The sequence below is a fragment of the Eucyclogobius newberryi genome, unplaced genomic scaffold (assembly GCF_026437365.1).
Source record: "Eucyclogobius newberryi isolate DKJ021-1_F unplaced genomic scaffold, fEucNew1.0.hap1 SCAF_5, whole genome shotgun sequence".
Lineage (NCBI taxonomy): Eukaryota > Metazoa > Chordata > Actinopteri > Gobiiformes > Gobiidae > Eucyclogobius > Eucyclogobius newberryi.
The window spans coordinates 16104207-16124835 of NW_027316167.1; the positions used below are offsets into that span (position 1 = coordinate 16104207).

Sequence of the window (20629 nt, forward strand, 5' to 3'; positions counted from 1 at the left end):
ATTGTGTAAATAATACACCTTTACTGCCTAATCACATCTTAATGCCATTTTAATACTTATATTAATGCTTAGTAATATCCAATATATAATGTAGGTACATTTAGTCTTTGAATATATGGTTTTTGGGGCCACATTCCTCAAAGTCCTTGAGCAATAATGTTAATGTGTCCACAACATAGAGACAAGACGTTTCATGAAAGGAAGTTATGTCACTGAATTGCACCATTCTTCTCATGTTGAAACAGTAGCAGATGTTTTGGGCCTGATCCAGTTCATGAAGGCATCATTTAGAGCTCATTAATCAAAATATTTGTAATGGCTCATTGGGGACTTGTTTAGCTTAACTTAAGAAAACATTAAACTCTGTACTCCATGTACTGTGTGTACACTGTAACTAAAGTGGGAGTCATCACAAGCGTAACATTTTTTATGACATTGTTGTCCGCTGTCTCGTTAAAAAAGAGTTTTTGTTTACATTTGTGAGTTTTTAAGTGACTTTCGCCGTGTAGACTCTGAGGAGTCGTCATTGAAGAGTCTCTCGATGGTGGAGACGAGTGAAGCTCTCACAGCCTTACTCAGGCCTCGAGCTGCAAACACGTACAGCACAGGGTTCAGAGCACACTTTAAGTACACCAAGTACAGGGACACGTACGTCCCACGAGAAGCCCCCAAGTACAGGGCGGCTCTGTGGGGACGTCCCACTGCAAGGGCCTTTAGGAAGCGACACACAAAGTATGGCACCCAGCAGGTGAGGAAGATGAGCATGGTGAAGAACAGCACGTGGTACATCCGCGACATCCTGCGGGCCATGGAAGGGGATGAGGAAGTGGGTGTAGGGGGCAAAGCCTGGTGAATGGTGACCAGCACGGCCAGGTTACTCCCCAAAAACACGACCAGAGGAAAGATGAAGCCTGCGACTGTCTCTGTAACAAATAGGCCCATGTTAAACTGCCCACTATCTAAGCAGTAGTGTTTTCCTTTCACATCCAAATCTACTGCACTGTGGAAGTAAGGAACAGACAGGACAGCAGCTAACACCCACATGAGGGCACAGGCGAGGGGCACTGCCCAGGAGGGGCGTCTGAGGCGTGCCCACACTGGCCTGAGCAAACATAAGCAGCGCTCTAAGGCCACGGCACAGAGCAGGAAGGCAGAGGCGTACAGGCCTAAGCCCCTCAGGAACATCACCAGGAGGCACGGCACCCGTCCAAAGGGCCAGCTGTCATCATGGGCGAGGTATCCCAACATGAGCGGGGTCCGCAGCAGCAGGACCAGGTCAGACAGGGCCAGGTTCAGGACATACACGCGGAAACCACTGGCAGCCCGAGTCTCCTCTGTGCTGCCTCTGCCTCTCAGATGTCTCTTCCCCCGCAGTCCAAGCACCCACACCACCAGCCCGTTTAGAGGAACACCCACCTACAAATGCACAAAAACACATGATTGTACTGTGTATTACAGTACAAACATACAGTATCCCTGGCCTCAGCTGCAGAAAGCAGGGTCCTCACCAAAAAGATGATGAGAGTCGCAGTGATCTGGACTCCTTTGATGGCCTCGTCTTGCCACGACCTTGAGCTGTTTGATAAGATCTGGTTCGCTTCTGTGGTCTGAGAGTGATTCACCGCCATCAGAGCTGCTCTCAGGCTGTGACGGGATGAAAACATAGATTTATATATTTGAAAAATATCAAATACCCGCAGTTCATTCAACCCTTCTTTCCTTTTGGTATTTGTTTCTTTACATGAGAAAAAAAAAACACTTTTCTCAGATGAAATGCTAAATTTAGATGAGGCAATAATATTAGAAAGTTTATGAAAAAAGGGAACCTAAGTGTGTAAATATGTTGATACTTGACTTCTGTGGTCCAAACATCTTTTCTGGAACTTGAAAAGTTCTATAAAAATACATTTGTTTTTTTATGTCAGATTTTCCATCTTAATGCTGTTAGTCCACATTGCAAATGTGAAAGTAAATACTATGCTTGGTTGTGGTGTTTTTGTAATTACACCTTCACACATGCTTCTATCATTTACACAACAAATTTAAATGATCTTTCACGCTTTAAACATCTTATTTCATAGATGTAAACATTTGTGCCAGTAGATCTCTTAATACTGTGATCTCCTCCCTGTGATTCACGCTTATGCTGTGCTTTGACTGTACCTGTCGCACAAATGATTAACATGAAAAGAATTTGATTATTGCTTTTATGCCTGCAGGTACACTAAATGAATGCCTAGACCGGGTGTGTTGAATATACAGAATTTTAATTTTTTAATGTGTAAGTCAGTGCAAACAGTTTTGTTAATGATAGAGCTCTGCTGCAATGCCATATTTGCTGATTTACTGTAGCTATAATAAACTCGTAAAGAAGTAGAGGAGACATTTGAAGTGAACGTAATAGCAATGCCAGAGACTTATGCAGATGATAGGATTGGAATAAGGTAAGGGATAAGTGAGTGGATCTTACCTCTTGAATGTCCGTGTGTGGCTTGAGAAATGCAGAGGGTGATTCAGTAATGGGAGTGACTTACAGCTCTTTAGTGCTCTCCTTCCTGTATGATAACAACATTACAACACAGCTGCAAATATCACTGACATGACTGTAATTGTGAAATTATTGAACATTATTTGCCTAGTGAGAGGAACCTTTGATAATACTGTGACTTTTCAAGGAAACTATAATAACAATAACACTTTTTATGGAGGCGCACCCAGAAACCATTTTTATTTCTGACTCTAGCAGTTTGCTGCATGGTTTTTCGTACAATGCCCATGCATGGGTTTGTTTTATTAATAAATATATGTACTTTCAAAATGGAAATATTACATTCGGACTTAATTTGAAAATTGATCATTTTGACGGACTGCTGAATAAATGTGATGTTTTCTTTGGGTTTGGTGCAACATTATTTTAGCTTGTTTTATTATTACTATTTGTTGGATGTCTATTGTTTTATGATTTATGTCTGTTCACTTTCTCGTCTTCTTTCAATGCATTTGTTTTTATGTGTTATACATTTAAAAAAACAGTGTGTAACTTTCTTTTATTAATTGTCCTGAATCTGGTTGAATTCTCAATATATTTATCATGTTAGCAGACTTGCCAGTTTTAGGAGCAGCTCAGAGCCCCAGAGTAAGTCAATAAAGTCGAATATGCAAAGTGGATTGTACAAAAACCTGGTGTGTGACAGGCCGCAGCGTTACTAGTTCGAATCCGGCTCTCTACAATTTGCTGCATGTCATCCCCAGTCTCATTTCCATTTCACAATGTCGAAGCCTATAGGCTAAAATCACGTTGGCATGTCCTAATATATAAAAAAAACATTTGAGTGGCTTTAGATTACCTCCTCTTTAAGTATTGCTATACCTTGTTGTATCCGAGCACCTGCTTCACATTTCCTGACCCATCGACCCATTTGTTGTAAGTAATAAAGTCTGATTGGTATAAAAACCAAATACATTTTCCAAGGGCATAATCAAAGAACATGGGATTCAGGCTTCAAACGAGGTGGAATTGCACTTTTGAACTGCTGTTTGTGCCGCGCTCCTCTCGGCCGAGGTGAGAAGGAGCTGTGGACCTGATCAGAAGCTGATCTGTGCAGAAGAAGCTGCAGCAGCATGTTCAGACCATGAAACATGCAATACTTTACTAAAATGTGTTACTTATATTTCTATTTGGATCAGTTGGTTGGATGTATGAAGTTATTAGAGCAGAATGGATTAATAAATAAGTGCTTTGTGGTTAAACATGAAATTTCATACATTTTCTTATCCAGAGTAAAAACATTACCCATTTGGTAAATTTTGAAGACCTTTTTTTCAAAAATGTATCGGGATGCGTATTGTAATGAGGGAATTGTATCGGAATATACAAGTATCGGGATCGTATCGTGACCCCTGTTTCGGGACACGTATCGTATCGCGAGGGTCTTGACAATACCCAGCCCTAGTTGTGATGTGGTGTCTTTAGAGTTTTGATTTGCCCCCGGATGGTACAGTCTGATGCAGTGTGTTGAATTGGACACTAGAGGGCAGTGCGGCTCCCCATGAGAGCCAGAGTGGGCTCCACCTGCATCTCATCTTTGGTTATATTTCCTGAGGCTGATATTTTCTCCCAATTAACGTTTTTAACCACAAGGATTTTGTATATGATTTTTTGTCTAGAATAATTGTTTTGTGTGAGTTAGAATTATTGTTTGTATTGTAGTGTTTGGTTGAGTTGAACTATAGACAAACTGATCTGATTCCCATAGGCTTCTCAGTCAAACCTTTTGCGGTGTGATGCCGGAATATTTCACATATGTTTGATGCACCCACACTTCCTATAGAGCTTCTAATTTTAGGTGCAGAGTTTAGATCAGGGAAACCAGACACATGTGTTACCAACGGAAGAGGATGATGCCACATGATTTAGTACTGTCAAACACAAACTTGTTTTCTTGTAGAAGTCCCTGACCCTCGAACAAAACAGGTGCCTGCGCCTTTGTGCAGCAGACCACTGTTGTCAGCGTGTCTGACTAAACCTTCAGAAACCAGGTGAAGCTTCATCAGGGTCTGGATAAGCTGCTGCTGTAGAATCATTCAGCTTGAGTGGTTTGGTGGTGGATCTGGGGTGATCTGGAGAGGCAGATCTAAAGAGGGATCCATCAATCTCAACAAGCTACGAAAATGTGTTTGGTCTGCCCTAAAGAATCAGAATCAGAAAAGGTTTGACAATGAACAGAATTCACAAACATAGGAACTTGCTTTGATGATTCAGTGCAACATAGAACAATGAACTATGATAAAACAACCTAAAAAAGAAAAACGATTAAATCTTTTGTAGGATAAAAAATAAAAATAAGTATACATTGATGTCCGGATGGACCGTAGCCTCTTGCCTGAGGGGCGTGGCTAAAATAGTCCGTGTCCAGGGTGAGAAGGGTCGGCTGTGGTCCGACCTGCTCGTCCCAGAGTCCTGGAGACATATAGTTCCTGCAGAGATGGAAGTCTGCAGCCGATCACCTTCTCAGCAGAGGCACAATGCGCTGTAGTCTCTGTTTGTCCCTGGCTGTGGCTCCAGCGTACCACACGGTGATGAAGGAGGTGAGGATGGACTCGGTGATGGCCGTGTAGAACTGCACCATCATCTCAGCTGATGATGGAGCTGATGGTGAGCTCCCACTTGAGGTGCTGGGTGATGGTGGTGCAGAGGAAGCGGAGGGCTCTAAGGTGGTGATGGGGGAGTCTGTGATAGTGAGGGGGGCTGGGGGGGATTGAGCTCTAGGTTGTTGTTGTCGTCCGCAAACTTGACTAGTTTTACGAAGGCGTGGCTGGAGGTGCAGCAATTTGTGTACTGGGAGAAGAGCAGAGGAGAAAGTACACAGCCCTGTGGAGATCCTGTGCTGATTGTTCGAATCTCCGAGACATTCTTCCCCAGCCGCACGCACTGCCGTCGATCCGTCAGGACGTCAGTGATCCACCTGCAGGTGGAGTCAGGCACGTTGAGCTGGGAAAGCCTGTCCTGGAGCAGAGCGGGGAGGATGGTGTTGAATGCAGAATAAAGATGAAATGCTTGGATCCAATATTAAACCCCTGGGTCCTGGTTTCTTTCTGGTGGAACACATTCCCAGTTTCATGTGGCGATACAATGACAGGGAGAAACCCCCTGTGTGGAGGTTATTCAAAATAAAAATAAACTTTGAGAGGTTGCAATACAATCTATCTGAACCAGCCTGCTGTATCATTTATTCACATCTTGTTTTTTGAGAACATGCAGTTTGATCTTTTATTGTTGTCACACAGAATTTGGCATTTTTCTTTCTCCTGATTTCCTTTTTTTTTTTACCTACATGGTTCTACATGGTTTTTACCAAATTGCAAAGTATTTGAAGTCTCCGGAATGAAATATGAGACTAATAACTTTCACTTTTCAGTGATATATAATTTGTCACTGTTTGACTCAAATCACAGAAATGCCACCGGATTTACAGAAACTTCTGTCAGCTGTCTGGCTTTTTGTCCACAAATCAGAAGTCTATGAGGTCTGCTCCTAAATGCCCACACATTTACAAAGGAAAGCATGGCCCCAATTAGAGCTTTTGTTTCATTTTTACTCATGGCTAATTGAGAGTAAATCGAAAGTAGGTGAGGTTATGAGAACTTATAGAAGTCATAACTAGGGCTGCAATAATTAAGTGATTAATCGCGACTATAAAAAATATCCATAGTGGTATATTGATCATTGTAATTGTTATCTGGACAACACAGACTCTATTTGTGAAGCGGTACTATTACACCTAAATGTCAAAAAAGAATAAACTAGTTCTGGATTGAATCAATAACATAATAATGATAATAAATAATGCTTTTTTGTAAATATTCACTTTACAGAAGCCCTCAGTTGCCATATTTCAACCTTTATTTGGTTGATAATGTATTTAAAAAGTGTCAATGTACAATAAAATATATTTAGACTTTTTTCTAATGAAAAAAATAATCACTGACCAATAGACTACTAAAATAATTGTTAGTTGCAGCACGAGTCATAACAATAAAAGTACTAAATTTTTTATTTTTACATTTAATTATGTATAATTAACACAGTTGGCACAGTTATTACAAGACTATAAATTGAACTTGTACAGCAAAGTGTGAATTTATTTCCAAGTTTCCTTCCATTTTGTATATTGTAACTATTGTAACACCTAATTTTATCTCTTGCCTAGCATTAGTGTTTTGTTTTGGTGTAGGTTTCATACCAGATTCACTTCCATTGTCATCCATTCATTTTGCTATTTAGGTTTTATTATTTTTTAAATTGTCTAAATATCAGAGGACACCTATATACCAATAATATTTATAGAATATTGCAGAAAACTCCTCCATAGATCACCTTAAACTCCCAAAATACTTTTTCAAATTTGATCACAAAGACACTCATTATGCCTTAATTTTCTTCTTATTTATTTAGCAATGTATTTGTAAAGGGACAATACATACATATCATCATTTATGTAAATATGTAAAGATTATAGCCAACCACATAAATCTATTTCCACTTAAACATGATTAATATAAGTACATATTTTAAAAGGGGAAACTCAAAGTGTATGACAGAAGACAATTTGAATTTAATATTATTGTGCTTTTTTAATGTTGAATTTCCCGAGTTTAGGGGGGGTCCCTGTGTGTCTGGTCTGCTTCGCCGCCTCCTCATGTTCTCGCAGCCTTTTCCTTTAGATCACGTGATCTCGCAGACCTGTTTCCTTTCTAGAGCGGCTCTCGGGAGTGCTCTGTTTTTGGGGACAATTGTTGCTGGAGACGACAACCGTGTAGTATGACTAAGCCATAACAACCAAATAATACAGTTTGATTTCAGGCCAATCAAAGCTGTGTGTTCTCAGGCAGTTTTATGTCGAGGGGCACACTCATTTAGTGAAAGGAGGTCTTTCTGAGAAGCCCCTCAGTGCCACACCCTGACCAGAATACTGAAAGTTCAACTCATTTGTGGCCTGCACACTCATCCTGTGGTCCCTGCACAGGTGTCCTGATGAGAAGGGGGTCTCTTTTGTTTTCATGTGAGAGATGGAATGAGTAGAACTGCTCTCAATGTTTCTTCTGTTGTGTCTGACATTGCACTGTACTATACTGTACCATATATATAGCTTCCTCTTTAAGGACATGTTTTATTTATTTTTATACCAAAGTTATCTTTGCTTATACATCATTTATAAATTCAGCTTGATAAGAAATCAGACTTAAAAGTCAAAACTCCAGTGGATGACGTGGGAGGGTGGGTCATTTATAATAATAGACATTGCTCTCTTTGTGGTGACTTGTACTGCTACTGCATACTTTGCCCTAGTAAGAAGATTCATATTTACTATTTTGCTGATTTTGAATTTCCTGGTGCACATACCACACTGACCACAAAAGTATTGAAGTTCTGATGCAAACCAACTCTTTGATCAATTGTCTTTTTAATCACGACAAGACAACATATTATCATCAATTCAACTGACCAACGTATATTTTTGATTAGTAAATCTTTTAAAAAGAGTGTCTCAGTTTGATCTTGAACGTGTTGGTTAAGACATTCTGTTTTTTTTTGTGATGACTTCCTGCTGGTTCCTCCTGCTGGTTCCTGATGGTTCCTCCTGCGCTATAAGCAAGTACCGGTACAGTTTAATTCTATTTTATCTTTGGGGCTGTGTAAGGCACAGGTTTTGTACCAGATGCCCTTCATGACACAACCTTAAAAAACACTTAACTATACCACCGGATTATAATTCCCTAATTAACTCAAATAACGCAAATATATGTTTAAAGTTCAATTCTGTTGATTCCTGCATAATGTGTCAAATCCACCTCTAGTTTCATGATGTCAGTTCTTCAGCCTACTCCTTCATCACTCTGACGTTTGTGTAAAAAGCCCAGCACAGTTCAAACGCATGATATTTGCTGCTTTATGTGGGCTGCATTTGCATAGAGATAAAAGCATCTTACTGCAAACGAAGTGCGTGATTTCTCTTGCTTTACTCATTCTGTTAAGGGATTTTTACATGAGTCATACATATGGGCCGCTATATAAGACATGTGGTGCTTGTCGCTGTTTACTTCTGAATGAGAGACAGAGCAGAAAGAGGAAGTGCTGGATGACAGCAGGTGAGTAAAGCCACGAACATACTATAAACACGCTACACACACAACACATTTCCTGAGAGAGCTTTGTGACACTTTTAGACTCCGCTGTAACATCCTGTGTGGCACTTCATGTCATGTGATGATATTTTACTCCTTACTCTGGCTTGTGGCTCACAAAATGGTAAAACTACTTGTTGACTGCCTGTATGAAATCAAATTTATGGCGTTAAATTACTCCATGCATGTAATGCAAAAGAGGATAAAAAAAAATAATGAATGTGCTGGTTCCAAGCCTGGATATATGTTGTGGTAATTAATATTGATCTATAAAAATGATCTTTTAAAAAAAGTATCCTTTGTGAAAATTGAAGCAAAAATCTAAATATTGGCTTTCTTTGTATAAATAATAATGACAATAATCTATATCAAAGTTGAAGCTTTTTATTTTTTTGATCTGCTTCAATTCCAAATCTAAAAGAAATTGGGGTTTCCCCAGAGTTTAAAGTTTTAGCTTTAATGCCTCAATAATGTTTAAAATACTTTCTTCAACAGAACCATTCATTTGAGGCAAAACAAATTGTGGATAAGCACCAAACACTTTGTATGTTGTTTCTAATGAGTATTTGCATGTGCCCCGGCAGGAGTGGAGTTGGAGGTGGGCCCAGTTAAACCCCAGTGGGCCTGGTGTGGACTGTCCCATGGTGAGGTTAATGCTAGACGTGATAGGGGTTCTTTCCAAACACCTGCCATGTGAAGCATTATCATCACTGTGGGAGTTCTCGACTCTGAAGAAACTACTGAAGATCTGCCACAGATTCTTTCATCATGATGATTGTCTTGATTTGAACAATGGGAACTATAATTAGGATATTTGTTTTATTGGGGCTGTTGCTAGCAGCAGAGAAGTATAGACCTTTAACTTTAATTAGAGGAATAACTACAACAATTAGAAATAACAATAGCCTAGTTATCAACATTAACGTTTTCCATTCCTGTATCTTATTTAAAATATAATTCTCTTTACTCATCCAAACTTTTACATGATATTTTTAGAAAAGTGTTGTTGTTCCAGCAACATGTTTTAAGTGTTGATTGACTTCACTTTGGCTATCATTTTAAATTACACGTGGTTTAATTGCTGGTGTGCAGAAACCAACTTATTTTATAATCTACAACAGTCAGAATTAGAAAAGGGGTTTTCCCTGCTATTTCTCTGTATTATTTGTACTGTGAGTCATATAATGGATTATTATCTGCCTCAGTGCCATGGCTAATTCACCCTCTGTGGTTAAATTGGCACCATTAGAAATAATGGCTTCTGCAAATAGGGATAAAAATGAGGGGGTCAAATGGGGAAATCAAAATATTTTACTTATTTTGTCCATATGAGGAGTGCCACATGGTGAATTATAAAATATTATGTTACGTTTGTAAAATGTAATTGTTAAATGTTCTGCAATAAAGTTACAAATGTTAAACATTGACTTTGTGTTTTTTTATTTTATTTTACTCTTTTGAAACAAAACGTTTTCTTTTTGGACATGCTAGAGGTCACATGTCTAAAGCCTGGAACACTGTAATCTTTTAAACCATTTCAGTTCAGATTCCCTCAAAATGAATGCTTATGGCTTAATAACCAGGATTTAACAGATGATGCCTCAATCCCAACATATGGTGACAAAACTGTTAATGCAGAATTTAACATAACTCTCATATAACATTTGAAAAATAAAGTTAATTGTTGTTGGATTGTTGTTGTAAAAACAAACACAATAAAGTGCATGGGTGAGTTGTCTGAACATTTGTTAAAAGTGTTCATTCATTCATTTCCCCCCCAATCAACAATTCTACTTGTAAACTGAGGAGTATGTGCAGCATTCCTCACAGATCCTCCTGTCCCTCTCCCTCACGGACAGAGGGTACAGTGGGTGGGCGGACTGTCCAGTCAGCTGACGACTGAAATATCTCTCACTATCTCTGCCCTCAATACATGGATTTTGTTACGGGAATGATTTTCTAGCCAATTACGCACAATGTGGAGCATTTCATCTGCGCGCGGGTCTGGGCAGACTCCGCTCGGATCTCTCTCCAGGATGCACCTTGTCCCGCGTGCGCCGGGAGTCAGTGGAGGCATGCGGAGGCTCAAGACTTTAGCGCGCTCTGTTTCATGATCCCGAGGAGTCGGAGTCAGAGGCTCGCGCTGGTTCCGGTGATGGGGACAGTCTCATGGCGCGGTGGTCCCGTCTTGGTTCTGGCTCTGGTCTGTTCGTGTCGTGCCATCACTCTGGAGTCCATCCACTGGAGCAGCTCCAACACCAAGTAAGTGCAGGGAACAGGTGCGCGTGAGGATGGACGCACAACTTTACAGTGATACAGCTTTGGGCAAAAGATGGACAAACATTTGGATCTGAAAAGACTTGCAGTGTTTTTAAGTATTTATTTGTAAAACTCGTTGCATTTGAGCATTCCCACTTTATTACATATGAATAAAAATGTATGTTGAAATGCAAATGTTTGTGCATTGGACCCTGTCTTGGTGTTTTACGCTAACACTTGCTTTGGAAACATGTTTTTCCGGGTTTGTGCTTCCTCTTGCCTGTCTATCTGATTACTCTGCTCTGTAAGAGGATTCGCCACCAAATCTTACAGATCCCCACACACTGCAGTTGATCTAATGCTTTCAGTTTGGCCTTAATCACAAGTTCCAAAATAAGACTTGGCTTCTCACAATGCTGTATTTTCCTGTCAATGTTCTCTTGAATGATTCTCTATTACTTTTCTCAGGTTTGTCCGTGGACAAGGTCTGACCCTCTACCCTCAAATTGGGGACAAGATGGATATTGTCTGCCCCAGATCAGAACCAGGGGAGCAGGAGGAGTTTTACCGTGTCTACCTGTTGTCCCGCAGGCAGATGGAGAAATGTATCATAGAGAAGTCTGACACTCCTTTACTGAACTGTGATAAACCGTACAAAGACGTCAAGTTCACCTTCAAGTTTCAGGAGTTCAGCCCTAACCTCTGGGGCCTGGAGTTTCTCAAAGGGAAGGACTACTATATCACATGTGAGTCTGCGTCACAATGTCTTTCATTCACAACTTAATACAGAACATAAAACATGACATACAAGAGAAAAGAGAGTGGAAAAACACACAAAAAACAAAAACTAAAAGGTGCAAGTAACACAGTGAAATCAAATTAAGGCACATCTAGTCTAGTGTATGGTCCAAAATCTGTCAAAATCAAAAAGGTAAACGTTCTAATTTTTCATATGTCAGTTATAAATTCAGTCCAGTCCTTGATTGCTGGTGCAGATTGTGTCATCCATTTTTTTTCTGGAGCCAAACGCATGCTCAAAACTAAGGTATCCAATTATTGTGTCCATGGCAGAAGTTTTGAGGCCCAGATACAAAGTTCTTAAGTCAAGTGAAACGCAAATACTGAAAACAGATTGCAGTGATTTGTTTATCTCAGTTCAATATTTAGTTTTTCTTGATACAGAACAGTCCAACAACTAAGGCTCAGGTGGGCATGAACAATTTTGAAAGCAGATAACATTGTTGCAGGAAAAACAAAAATAAATAAAAAACTTGTAGTTGGCCAATCCAAAGATTAATTTTCTTTTCTAATGACAGGAGCGGTAACCTCTCTCCCACTCTGCTTACCATTAGGACTGCGCAATTAATTGGCCAATTAATCAAATTGAGATGCAATAATTTCAAATGCTCAATGACAAGCATGGGGCAGGTCTTTATCCTCTGTCAGAAAAAGCCCAGTTTGTAGTTTGTTTGGAGTTCTGACTAATTAAAAGCCTGGCTTGTTTATGAAATTACTTCAAACCATTTTATGTAAAACAAAAACAAAACTGAAAATCACAATCCAACACGAATGAAACAATTGTGATTCATTTGTTTGCCATATTGCCCAGCCTTACTTCCCACTGTGTAATTCTAAAAAATAAATAATGCAGAAGTGTTGTACAAGCTGCTACAAGTTGCGCTACATTCACGTCAATGGCACCAACCCTTTCCCCCCCAGCGCTGGAATAGGAAGCAGTCATCTTTAGCTCCCTCTCACCCTGTCCCGTCACTTTACCATCACTTGTTCGGCCTTGGTTTTTTGTGTGTTTCTTTTTGGTGCGCTGTCTTGGTGGCAACTGATGCATGTAATACAGAAGCGCGTACAGAGGAGAGCCGCGGTCGTGTCCAGGGCGATTCCACAGGCTTACATGCCCCAAATCACTCAAGGCTTGTACAGCATCAGGCAGATTTGATGCGAGTTTTCATGACAACGAAGCTTGTAGCCTGTGAGATGTTGCTATGTGACCTAATTGCAAGCTGCCGATGATGACAGGGGTGATGCAGAGTTGAACATGGATGTATGAACGCGTGTCCACTCAAGATTACACTTACAAAACTTGTTGTACCCTCTTGTGATGCAATGTTTGGTAATGTTTGTGAAGATTGCATTTCCTGTAGATTATTTAACATTTTCCCCTCTGCTTGGTCAGCCACTTCGACGGGTTCTCTACAAGGACTGGACAACATGAACGGCGGAGTGTGCCGGGCCAAGTCAATGAAGTTGGTGCTAAGAGTTGGGCAGAGTAAGTCAATCAAACCCGAAACACAATGATTACCTCGTCATATGAATGTGTTCAAGTTCAAGTTCTGTTTATTGTACCACAAGCGGAAATTGCAACACTTTATAACCTTTTAAACGAACAGGCACAAAACAAAGATGATGAAGATGAAAGAAATAACCCAAGAAATAACCCAAAGGTAGAATACAACAAGTGGATCCAGTGCAAAATGCCATCAAGAGGCTTCACAGCTGCTGGAATAAATGTGGTTCCCAGCCTCAACCAGTATCTCTAGATCACCGCCCAGAAGTACACTTTTCTTTCAGTTTTAGCATTCAATGTTGACACATCAAATGAATGAAACAGCAAAGGCTTAACTTTTTCAAACAGTACAAAAGAACCACTTATGTCGAAAGTAAATATATATAAACCTGAAATGCATTGAATTTTTGTTTAGCTGGTAATATTTCAGAATTCTCTTAAATGTTAAAGCTACTGGACACCTGACATTTTTTATATCGGCAAATGCTAAAATAACAAGAACAGTTTTATTATAATAATGATATTTCCCCTTCAAAAACAAACGTGTGAAAAACATACATTGAGTTTTGACTTTAAAACATAAAAACACATATAATCACCATATTAATACTATAGTAGAAAAAAGGAAAAGGCTTCAGTTGTAGTCATCTGGACTCAGTTTGAAAAAATAGACGTTTCGACGCTCATCCAAGAGTCATTGTCAATAAAAGAATTTAGATCGAGAACTCCGATATTAATACTGTTCTGTGGTAAGACCCGCCCATTGGGAGGAGCCTTCCTGAAGTAGAAAGAGTTGTTTGTTTCAACAGAAACTCCCCCCTTGTATCTACCGAGCTAGCCTATTCAGAATCTTAATGGGCTATTAGAAACCTCTTTGTCTTTGTGAGACCCTGGCTCAACCACCCTGAGTACCTGATTAGCATCTAAATGTCCTGGTCCTCTACCTTTCCAGGGGTTCAGTAACCCTTTATAAATAACAGGAAGATTAAACCTTAGCCCTCCATTTCTGTTTAAAGAAGGTCTTTCTTTTTTAACAAAAATAGCTTCCTTGACTCCTCTTTCAAACCATCTTTTCTCCCTGCTTAAAACCTTCACCTCACCGTCTTCAAACGAGTGATTAGAGGCTTCAAGATGGAGATGCACGGCGCTCTGTGGTCCTGAACTTGTATTTCTTCTGTGCTGATAGAGCCTCTTGTGTAGAGGCTGTTTTGTCTCACCTATGTAACGTTCTTTACAGCTTTCTTCACTGCATTGGATCGAATAAACTACATTGCTCTGTTTTTGAGTCGGCAACTTGTCCTTAGGGTGAACCAGTTTTTGTCTTAAAGTGTTTCCTGGTTCCTGTTTCCTGGACAACACGAAGTCCCTGTTTATTTTAAACCAGGAAACACTTTAAGACAAAAACTGGTTCACCCTAAGGACAAGTTGCCGACTCAAAAACAGAGCAATGTAGTTTATTCGATCCAATGCAGTGAAGAAAGCTGTAAAGAACGTTACATAGGTGAGACAAAACAGCCTCTACACAAGAGGCTTTATCAGCACAGAAGAAATACAAGTTCAGGACCTCAGAGTGCCGTGCATCTCCATCTTGAAGCCTCTAATCACTCGTTTGAAGACGGTGAGGTGAAGGTTTTAAGCAGGGAGAAAAGATGGTTTGAAAGAGGAGTCAAGGAAGCTATTTTTGTTAAAAAAGAAAGACCTTCTTTAAACAGAAATGTAGGGCTAAGGTTTAATCTTCCTGTTATTTATAATGGGTTACTGAACCCCTGGAAAGGTAGAGGACCAGGACATTTAGATGCTAATCAGGTACTCAGGGTGGTTGAGCCAGGGTCTCACAAAGACAAAGAGGATTCTAATAGCCCATTAAGATTCTGAATAGGCTAGCTCGGTAGATACAAGGGGGGAGTTTCTGTTGAAACAAACAACTCTTTCTACTTCAGGAAGGCTCCGCCCAATGGGCGGGTCTTACCACAGAACAGTATTAATATCGGAGTTCTCGATCTAAATTCTTTTATTGACAATGACTCTTGGATGAGAGTCGAAACGTTTATTTTTTCAAACTGAGTCCAGATGACTACAACTGAAGCCTTTTCCTTTTTTCTACTATGGAACACGCCTGGACGAATGAGGGATTACACCGACATATTAATACTACAATTACTATCACAAATCTAAAAATGTATATAATTCCACGCTAACATAGAGTTGACATGCAGTGCTTAAAAGTCAGCTGCCCTTCCTGACACAATCCATTCATCTGGACTTGGGACTGCCTCATAGCATCTCATGACCTTTAAGAGTAATTTGAGGACACATCGATGTTGATCTAGTTCTCCTAATGCAAACCACTGGCAGCTTAAAGACCGTATTATCTGCGTGTTCTCATGTGATCAGTGGATTGGAGGAGGTCAATAAGCTTCACCTTTTATGCATCATAATGTGCGCTCCAATCATGTGCACCACCAGTTTAGCAAAACATGTTTTAAGCTCATCAATCAGCTTACATTCTGGACACATACGCTTCCATAGGATTTAGGTGCGGCGTTCTCCATGCACCACTACTGATTTAAAAACAAACAAAAATGCAGTCGTTTTAAGCCAGCAATAGGAGAAAATCTCAATATACATAATTCATAATAATTCATAATTCAGAGTTTGACTTGGAGATGAAATATCAGCATTTTGAGTGTTTCAGTTCTGATCATGAAAGCGTGTGGCTGTTTGCTTACTATGTTTACCAACATTACTGCTGTAAACCAATATTTAAATGAGAGGAAACATGAATAAGTCAGATTTGGCTCTCACACTCTTGCTTGTGGTGAAATATGAAGCCAGGAGAGGGTGAACATAATACTGTAAGTTGTTAAACTACTAGAAAGAAAACCATTTATCCATCTTCATTGAAGTACCTGCGTATGAGGGCCACAGTTGAGTCAAGGAGAACCTACTACAGTATTTATTATATCCAGTCTCAAAGCCAGGAAAGTGAGGTGACAGCCAACTACATGTAATAATGCTGCTTTATAGTGCTTTTCCATGTGCTCAAAGGTGGGTATTATTCATAAAAAGTGTCCCGATGGCGATGTTAAGATGACATATGATGAATGATGGCATCAGAATTGTGGTAAGACATGTTTGCGGTGGTTAAGTTCAACACATGAAAGAACTGCAACCACAAACGTGCAGAAATATCAGTTTAGTACCCCCAAGTTTGATGTTGAATCCATTCCATTTCGCAGCCTTTTAAAATATTTTTATTGCGATATTGTACACGTTTCAATATCCCTACGGACTCGAGCCTTACGAGACTGTAAAGGTTTCTTGGCCACACAGAGCCAGATCTGTCAAGACTGTCTTTGAAAGTATTCATGGCTTTCAGCGAGCCTTTACATGCAACATTTTGAGGACTTTTTCCCATTCCAAACATGTAATATTTAGTTTCAAATTGTTAATCGCTTTGATAACTATGCTAATTTTTCATTTTTCATCTTTCAAGATACCAAGATTTTTTTATTTGCTCTGTAAGATTATCATTATTATTGTTTTGATCTCTATGTGAATTATGCTGTCTTTCTGTGAATAAGATGCAGGTATTTTGACATGTCATTTAGTTGTTTCACCAAAACTTTGATACGATTCTGTGTTTTCCCCACATTCAAACCACTGAATACATTAACTACTTTCATTTATGTTTTGGTGGAAAAAGTTATGATTTAAGACATTTTCCAGAACAATAAATAGTAAATGTTCCAGGCCTGACTCGAAGTGAAACTGTACCTAATTTAGATTTACAAAAACGTTTTTATTGTATTTCTTTGAACAAAATGACCAACAGTTACGTATAATGTGGCCATGAAAAGGTTCCATCATCGTTCCACTATTTATGTTTAAAAATACCCAATACTCATAATATAATCAAATATTGTCGGTCGTTAGGGCTCACTTTTAAACATCTAACTAGCTGCTAATTTGCATTCATAAAACTGGTTAATTCAATGTTAATTAGTATTTACTCCACATAACCTTATTCTGCTGCTAATTAAATATTTACTTACACTTTACTATCAATATTCATTAACATCATATTAATAAGCAGTAACAAGGAGTTAAAAGAGTTAGCAAATGTATAATTAGCAGCAGAATAAAACAATAAGGGGCGAAATAATGAATTAACATCAAATTAAAACCACTTACCGGTAGATGTAGGCAAATTAGCAGCTAGTTAGATGTTAATAAGTGTTCAAAGGCTGAACTAATTAGAGAGGGAAAACTGGACTTTAAACTAGTCCAATAATCACATGTATTTCAGCACATGTTTGTAGAGGTCTAAACTACAAGGTTACAAGTTTGCTAAATAGTTGCTGCGATTTGCCAATAGCGACTGTTCGAATTGCAATTGATTGACTTGATTGCGATAATCTCGGAGCCCTCGATCGCACCCTGAAATAACGTGTAGCAACAAATCTGGTGCGTTGTTGTTGTTTTTCCAGATTCTTCAGACCCGCACGTAACACTTCAGGACTCTCCCACCAGATTCCCACCCACTCGACCAAAGTCCAAGGCCAAGGAGCCGGACCTGAGCGATGTCAAGGGTAAGACTGTCATCACAGGGCAGGACCATAGTCGTTCAATCAATCAGCGTTAATCCAATTTAGACATATAATGAAAAGCCACAGCAAAAATATAGTAAGTGTATTTTTAAGTAACAGTATTAAGATTAAAGTTTATACATGAGTGGCTTCTGCTAATGGAATGATGTAACAATGTTAATAGCATGTGTGCTTATCAAAAAGTCACAGTTAATTGTGTCCGAACCAAACTGATTAATTTAGTGGCACAAAATCCATAAAAATGTTGCTTAAGTCTATATGAACTAGTCAGTGAAATTGTAATTGTCCAAAGAAAAGGTTCTCAATTAGAAAATAAAGCATTGTCCCGATGACTACCTTTGAAACCTTTTCTACCATTCAAGTCCATTTTTATGTTGTTGCTCTATCTGACAGTTTCTCCACAAATTCCTAGTTCTTTTCTTGACATTTCTTTTCAAGCGCCTCACGTTTGCGACTCAATCTGACTGAATGTCGTATGTGAACACAACATGTTTTTATCACGATGCCACAGTAGATCACCACAGACTCTCTGGCTGTAACTGGACATGAAGGTCAAAGCTGCAGAGAAATGTATGTTATATGAAGCAACTCTTTTGAATTTGTGCCACATGTGCCATGTGTCATTATTTGTTACATTGTGGTTGGGAATATTTATATACACAACATTTCTACACAGACTGGAAACACTGAACATGACAAATACTAACAAGGATTACAGATGAAATCACAACAAAATAAAGCTTTTTCCTTGGCCTCTATTTAATATTTAATTGGTTCTTTTTTAAGAAAAATGACTTGTTGTTAGGCTTTGGGGGAGACAATGAATGGGAAACACTGCATACATTCTGATCTTTGGTCGAATAGGAGACGTAGGAAGTAAAGTGACATAAAAAATGAACCATCTCCAACCATCAGAACCATCAGGGGCCTGCTGGTGCCAGAGTCAGGACTAAACATGGGGAATCAGCTCAAATCTAATCTGAAGATGTGAGACAGGCCTCTACTCTGACAATGTTCAAATCCAGGCTGTAAACAGTTATTTTTAGCTGTGCATATGACTGTAAGGTTTTTATCTGCAATCTTCTCTTTTTAAATTAATTTTGTAATGATTATTAGTTTGTATTTGTTTGTATTGTAATGTTACTGGGTCTTTCTCGTTCTGTAAAGCACTTTGAAAGACTTTGTGTACAAAATGTGCTCTACAAACAAACTCGCCTTGCTAGTATTATTTAGCTAGTTTTGGTGCAGATAGCTCTCAATACAAACCTCTGTTACTTGTCCTAATTCACTGACCCATGCTTGTTGTCTCTCCTCTCTTTGTAATGACAGAATTTGCCTCAGAAGCGGGACAAACCAACCCCAGTGGCGTTGATGGCTTCGATCCAGGCCTGATCGCGTGGCTCGTCTCTGGCGCGGTGCTTTTCCTTCTGGTCGTCTCCATCGTTTCCTTTGTGGTTTTGTGGAAAAGGCGGCGTGGTCATTGCATCTCAGAAAGATCGCAGTCCGCCTCTCTGTCCCTCAACACTTTGACCGTGCCCAAACGGGACAGTATCAGCAGTGACATGGGGTCGGACCGCAGTGATGTGGTCTTCCCTCTGAGGGCGTCGGACAGCATGATTTGTCGTCATTTTGAGCGTCTGAGCAGCGACTACGGCCCACCAGTGTATATCGTCCAGGAGATTATGCCACAAACACCAACTAACATCTACTACAAAGTCTGAAGTCCAGTTTTCTCCATATACCAATAACACTGACACTCGGGTGACTTTGGAAATAGTTTTTATAACAATAAGAATAGGTCAAAATATTGTGGAAAAATCTGTGTATTTATGTAACTACCCATAAATATTTCAATAATGCTATTTAAAGTGAACTACATTTTGCTACTCAAGTTAACATTTGGAAGCATGTTGGAATAATCAAGAATCTGTATTTATTCAGATGACCTTCCTGGTGTATTTACCCAGGCTTGAGAGTGGCACAGAAATTACACAGTTCCTTCGTGTGCATTGATAAGATATGAGTAATATCTTAATCACTTTTACAATAAAGTGATTAATTATGGATTTTTTTCACAATATTCAAATGCATTGAAATCCTTTCCTAAACTGAAACCGAAATGGTAACGACATTTCAAAAGTGAAAAAAAATGGGGAACTGAAAGTTTATATCACTATTGTCACATTCAATTTGATTTTCGCTGGATGCAGTATTAGTAACCTGTAAACTTTTGCAATAAGCATTTATGAAGAAATTGAAACTCTGTGGACTGTTACTTTGTTCATTACTTGTGGGACAACCTTTGGTTTCTTTTGTTGTCTGATGTAAAACAATGTGAATGATGAATTTTGGGGTGCCGGATGCGTGAAATTAGTCTTTACTCCGAGGACCTTCTCTCTTCATTACTCTCTTAATGCTGCTCCTGGGAACAGGTCTGTCACTCCGCAGGTAACTGCACCGTCAGTGTGCATACCTGGGAAAAAATCTAATTTTATTTTCAATACATCCATGTACATATTCAACTATTGTAGAGCTTATTGCACTCCCTAAAGTCCTTGGGAAATTGTATTGTGAGAGTACACTCCAGGTAAAAGAAAGTCTGAACATATTAAAAATCAAATTCACCAATCAGACATAATATTATGGCCATCTTAAACCCTTCTATCCAGACCATCTTTTAACTCTTGTTACTCAAATCTTTCTTGTCGTGCGAACACATGAACTTTGAGGGAAAAAAAACTATACATTTGCTGAACCCCTGATGAAGAGTTAT

The 20629-nt window shown here is 39.3% G+C and overlaps 2 protein-coding genes across 2 annotated transcripts; one reads left to right on the plus strand and one right to left on the minus strand.

Moving 5' to 3' along the window:
* Positions 1-92: 92 nt before the first annotated feature.
* On the minus strand, positions 93-1648 carry LOC140381592 (C5a anaphylatoxin chemotactic receptor 1). Its single transcript, XM_072465658.1, has 2 exons — positions 1509-1648; positions 93-1416 (listed from the first exon to the last, which is right to left on the minus strand). The coding sequence occupies exons 1-2, from the start codon at positions 1626-1628 to the stop codon at positions 472-474; spliced, it is 1065 nt and encodes a 354-aa protein (XP_072321759.1). The 5' UTR covers positions 1629-1648; the 3' UTR covers positions 93-471.
* An 8956-nt stretch (positions 1649-10604) lies between these two features.
* On the plus strand, positions 10605-19692 carry LOC140381101 (ephrin-B2a-like). The gene is made up of 5 exons (XM_072465125.1): positions 10605-10947; positions 11413-11690; positions 13136-13228; positions 17737-17838; positions 19186-19692. The coding sequence occupies exons 1-5, from the start codon at positions 10796-10798 to the stop codon at positions 19575-19577; spliced, it is 1017 nt and encodes a 338-aa protein (XP_072321226.1). The 5' UTR covers positions 10605-10795; the 3' UTR covers positions 19578-19692.
* Positions 19693-20629: the final 937 nt, after the last annotated feature.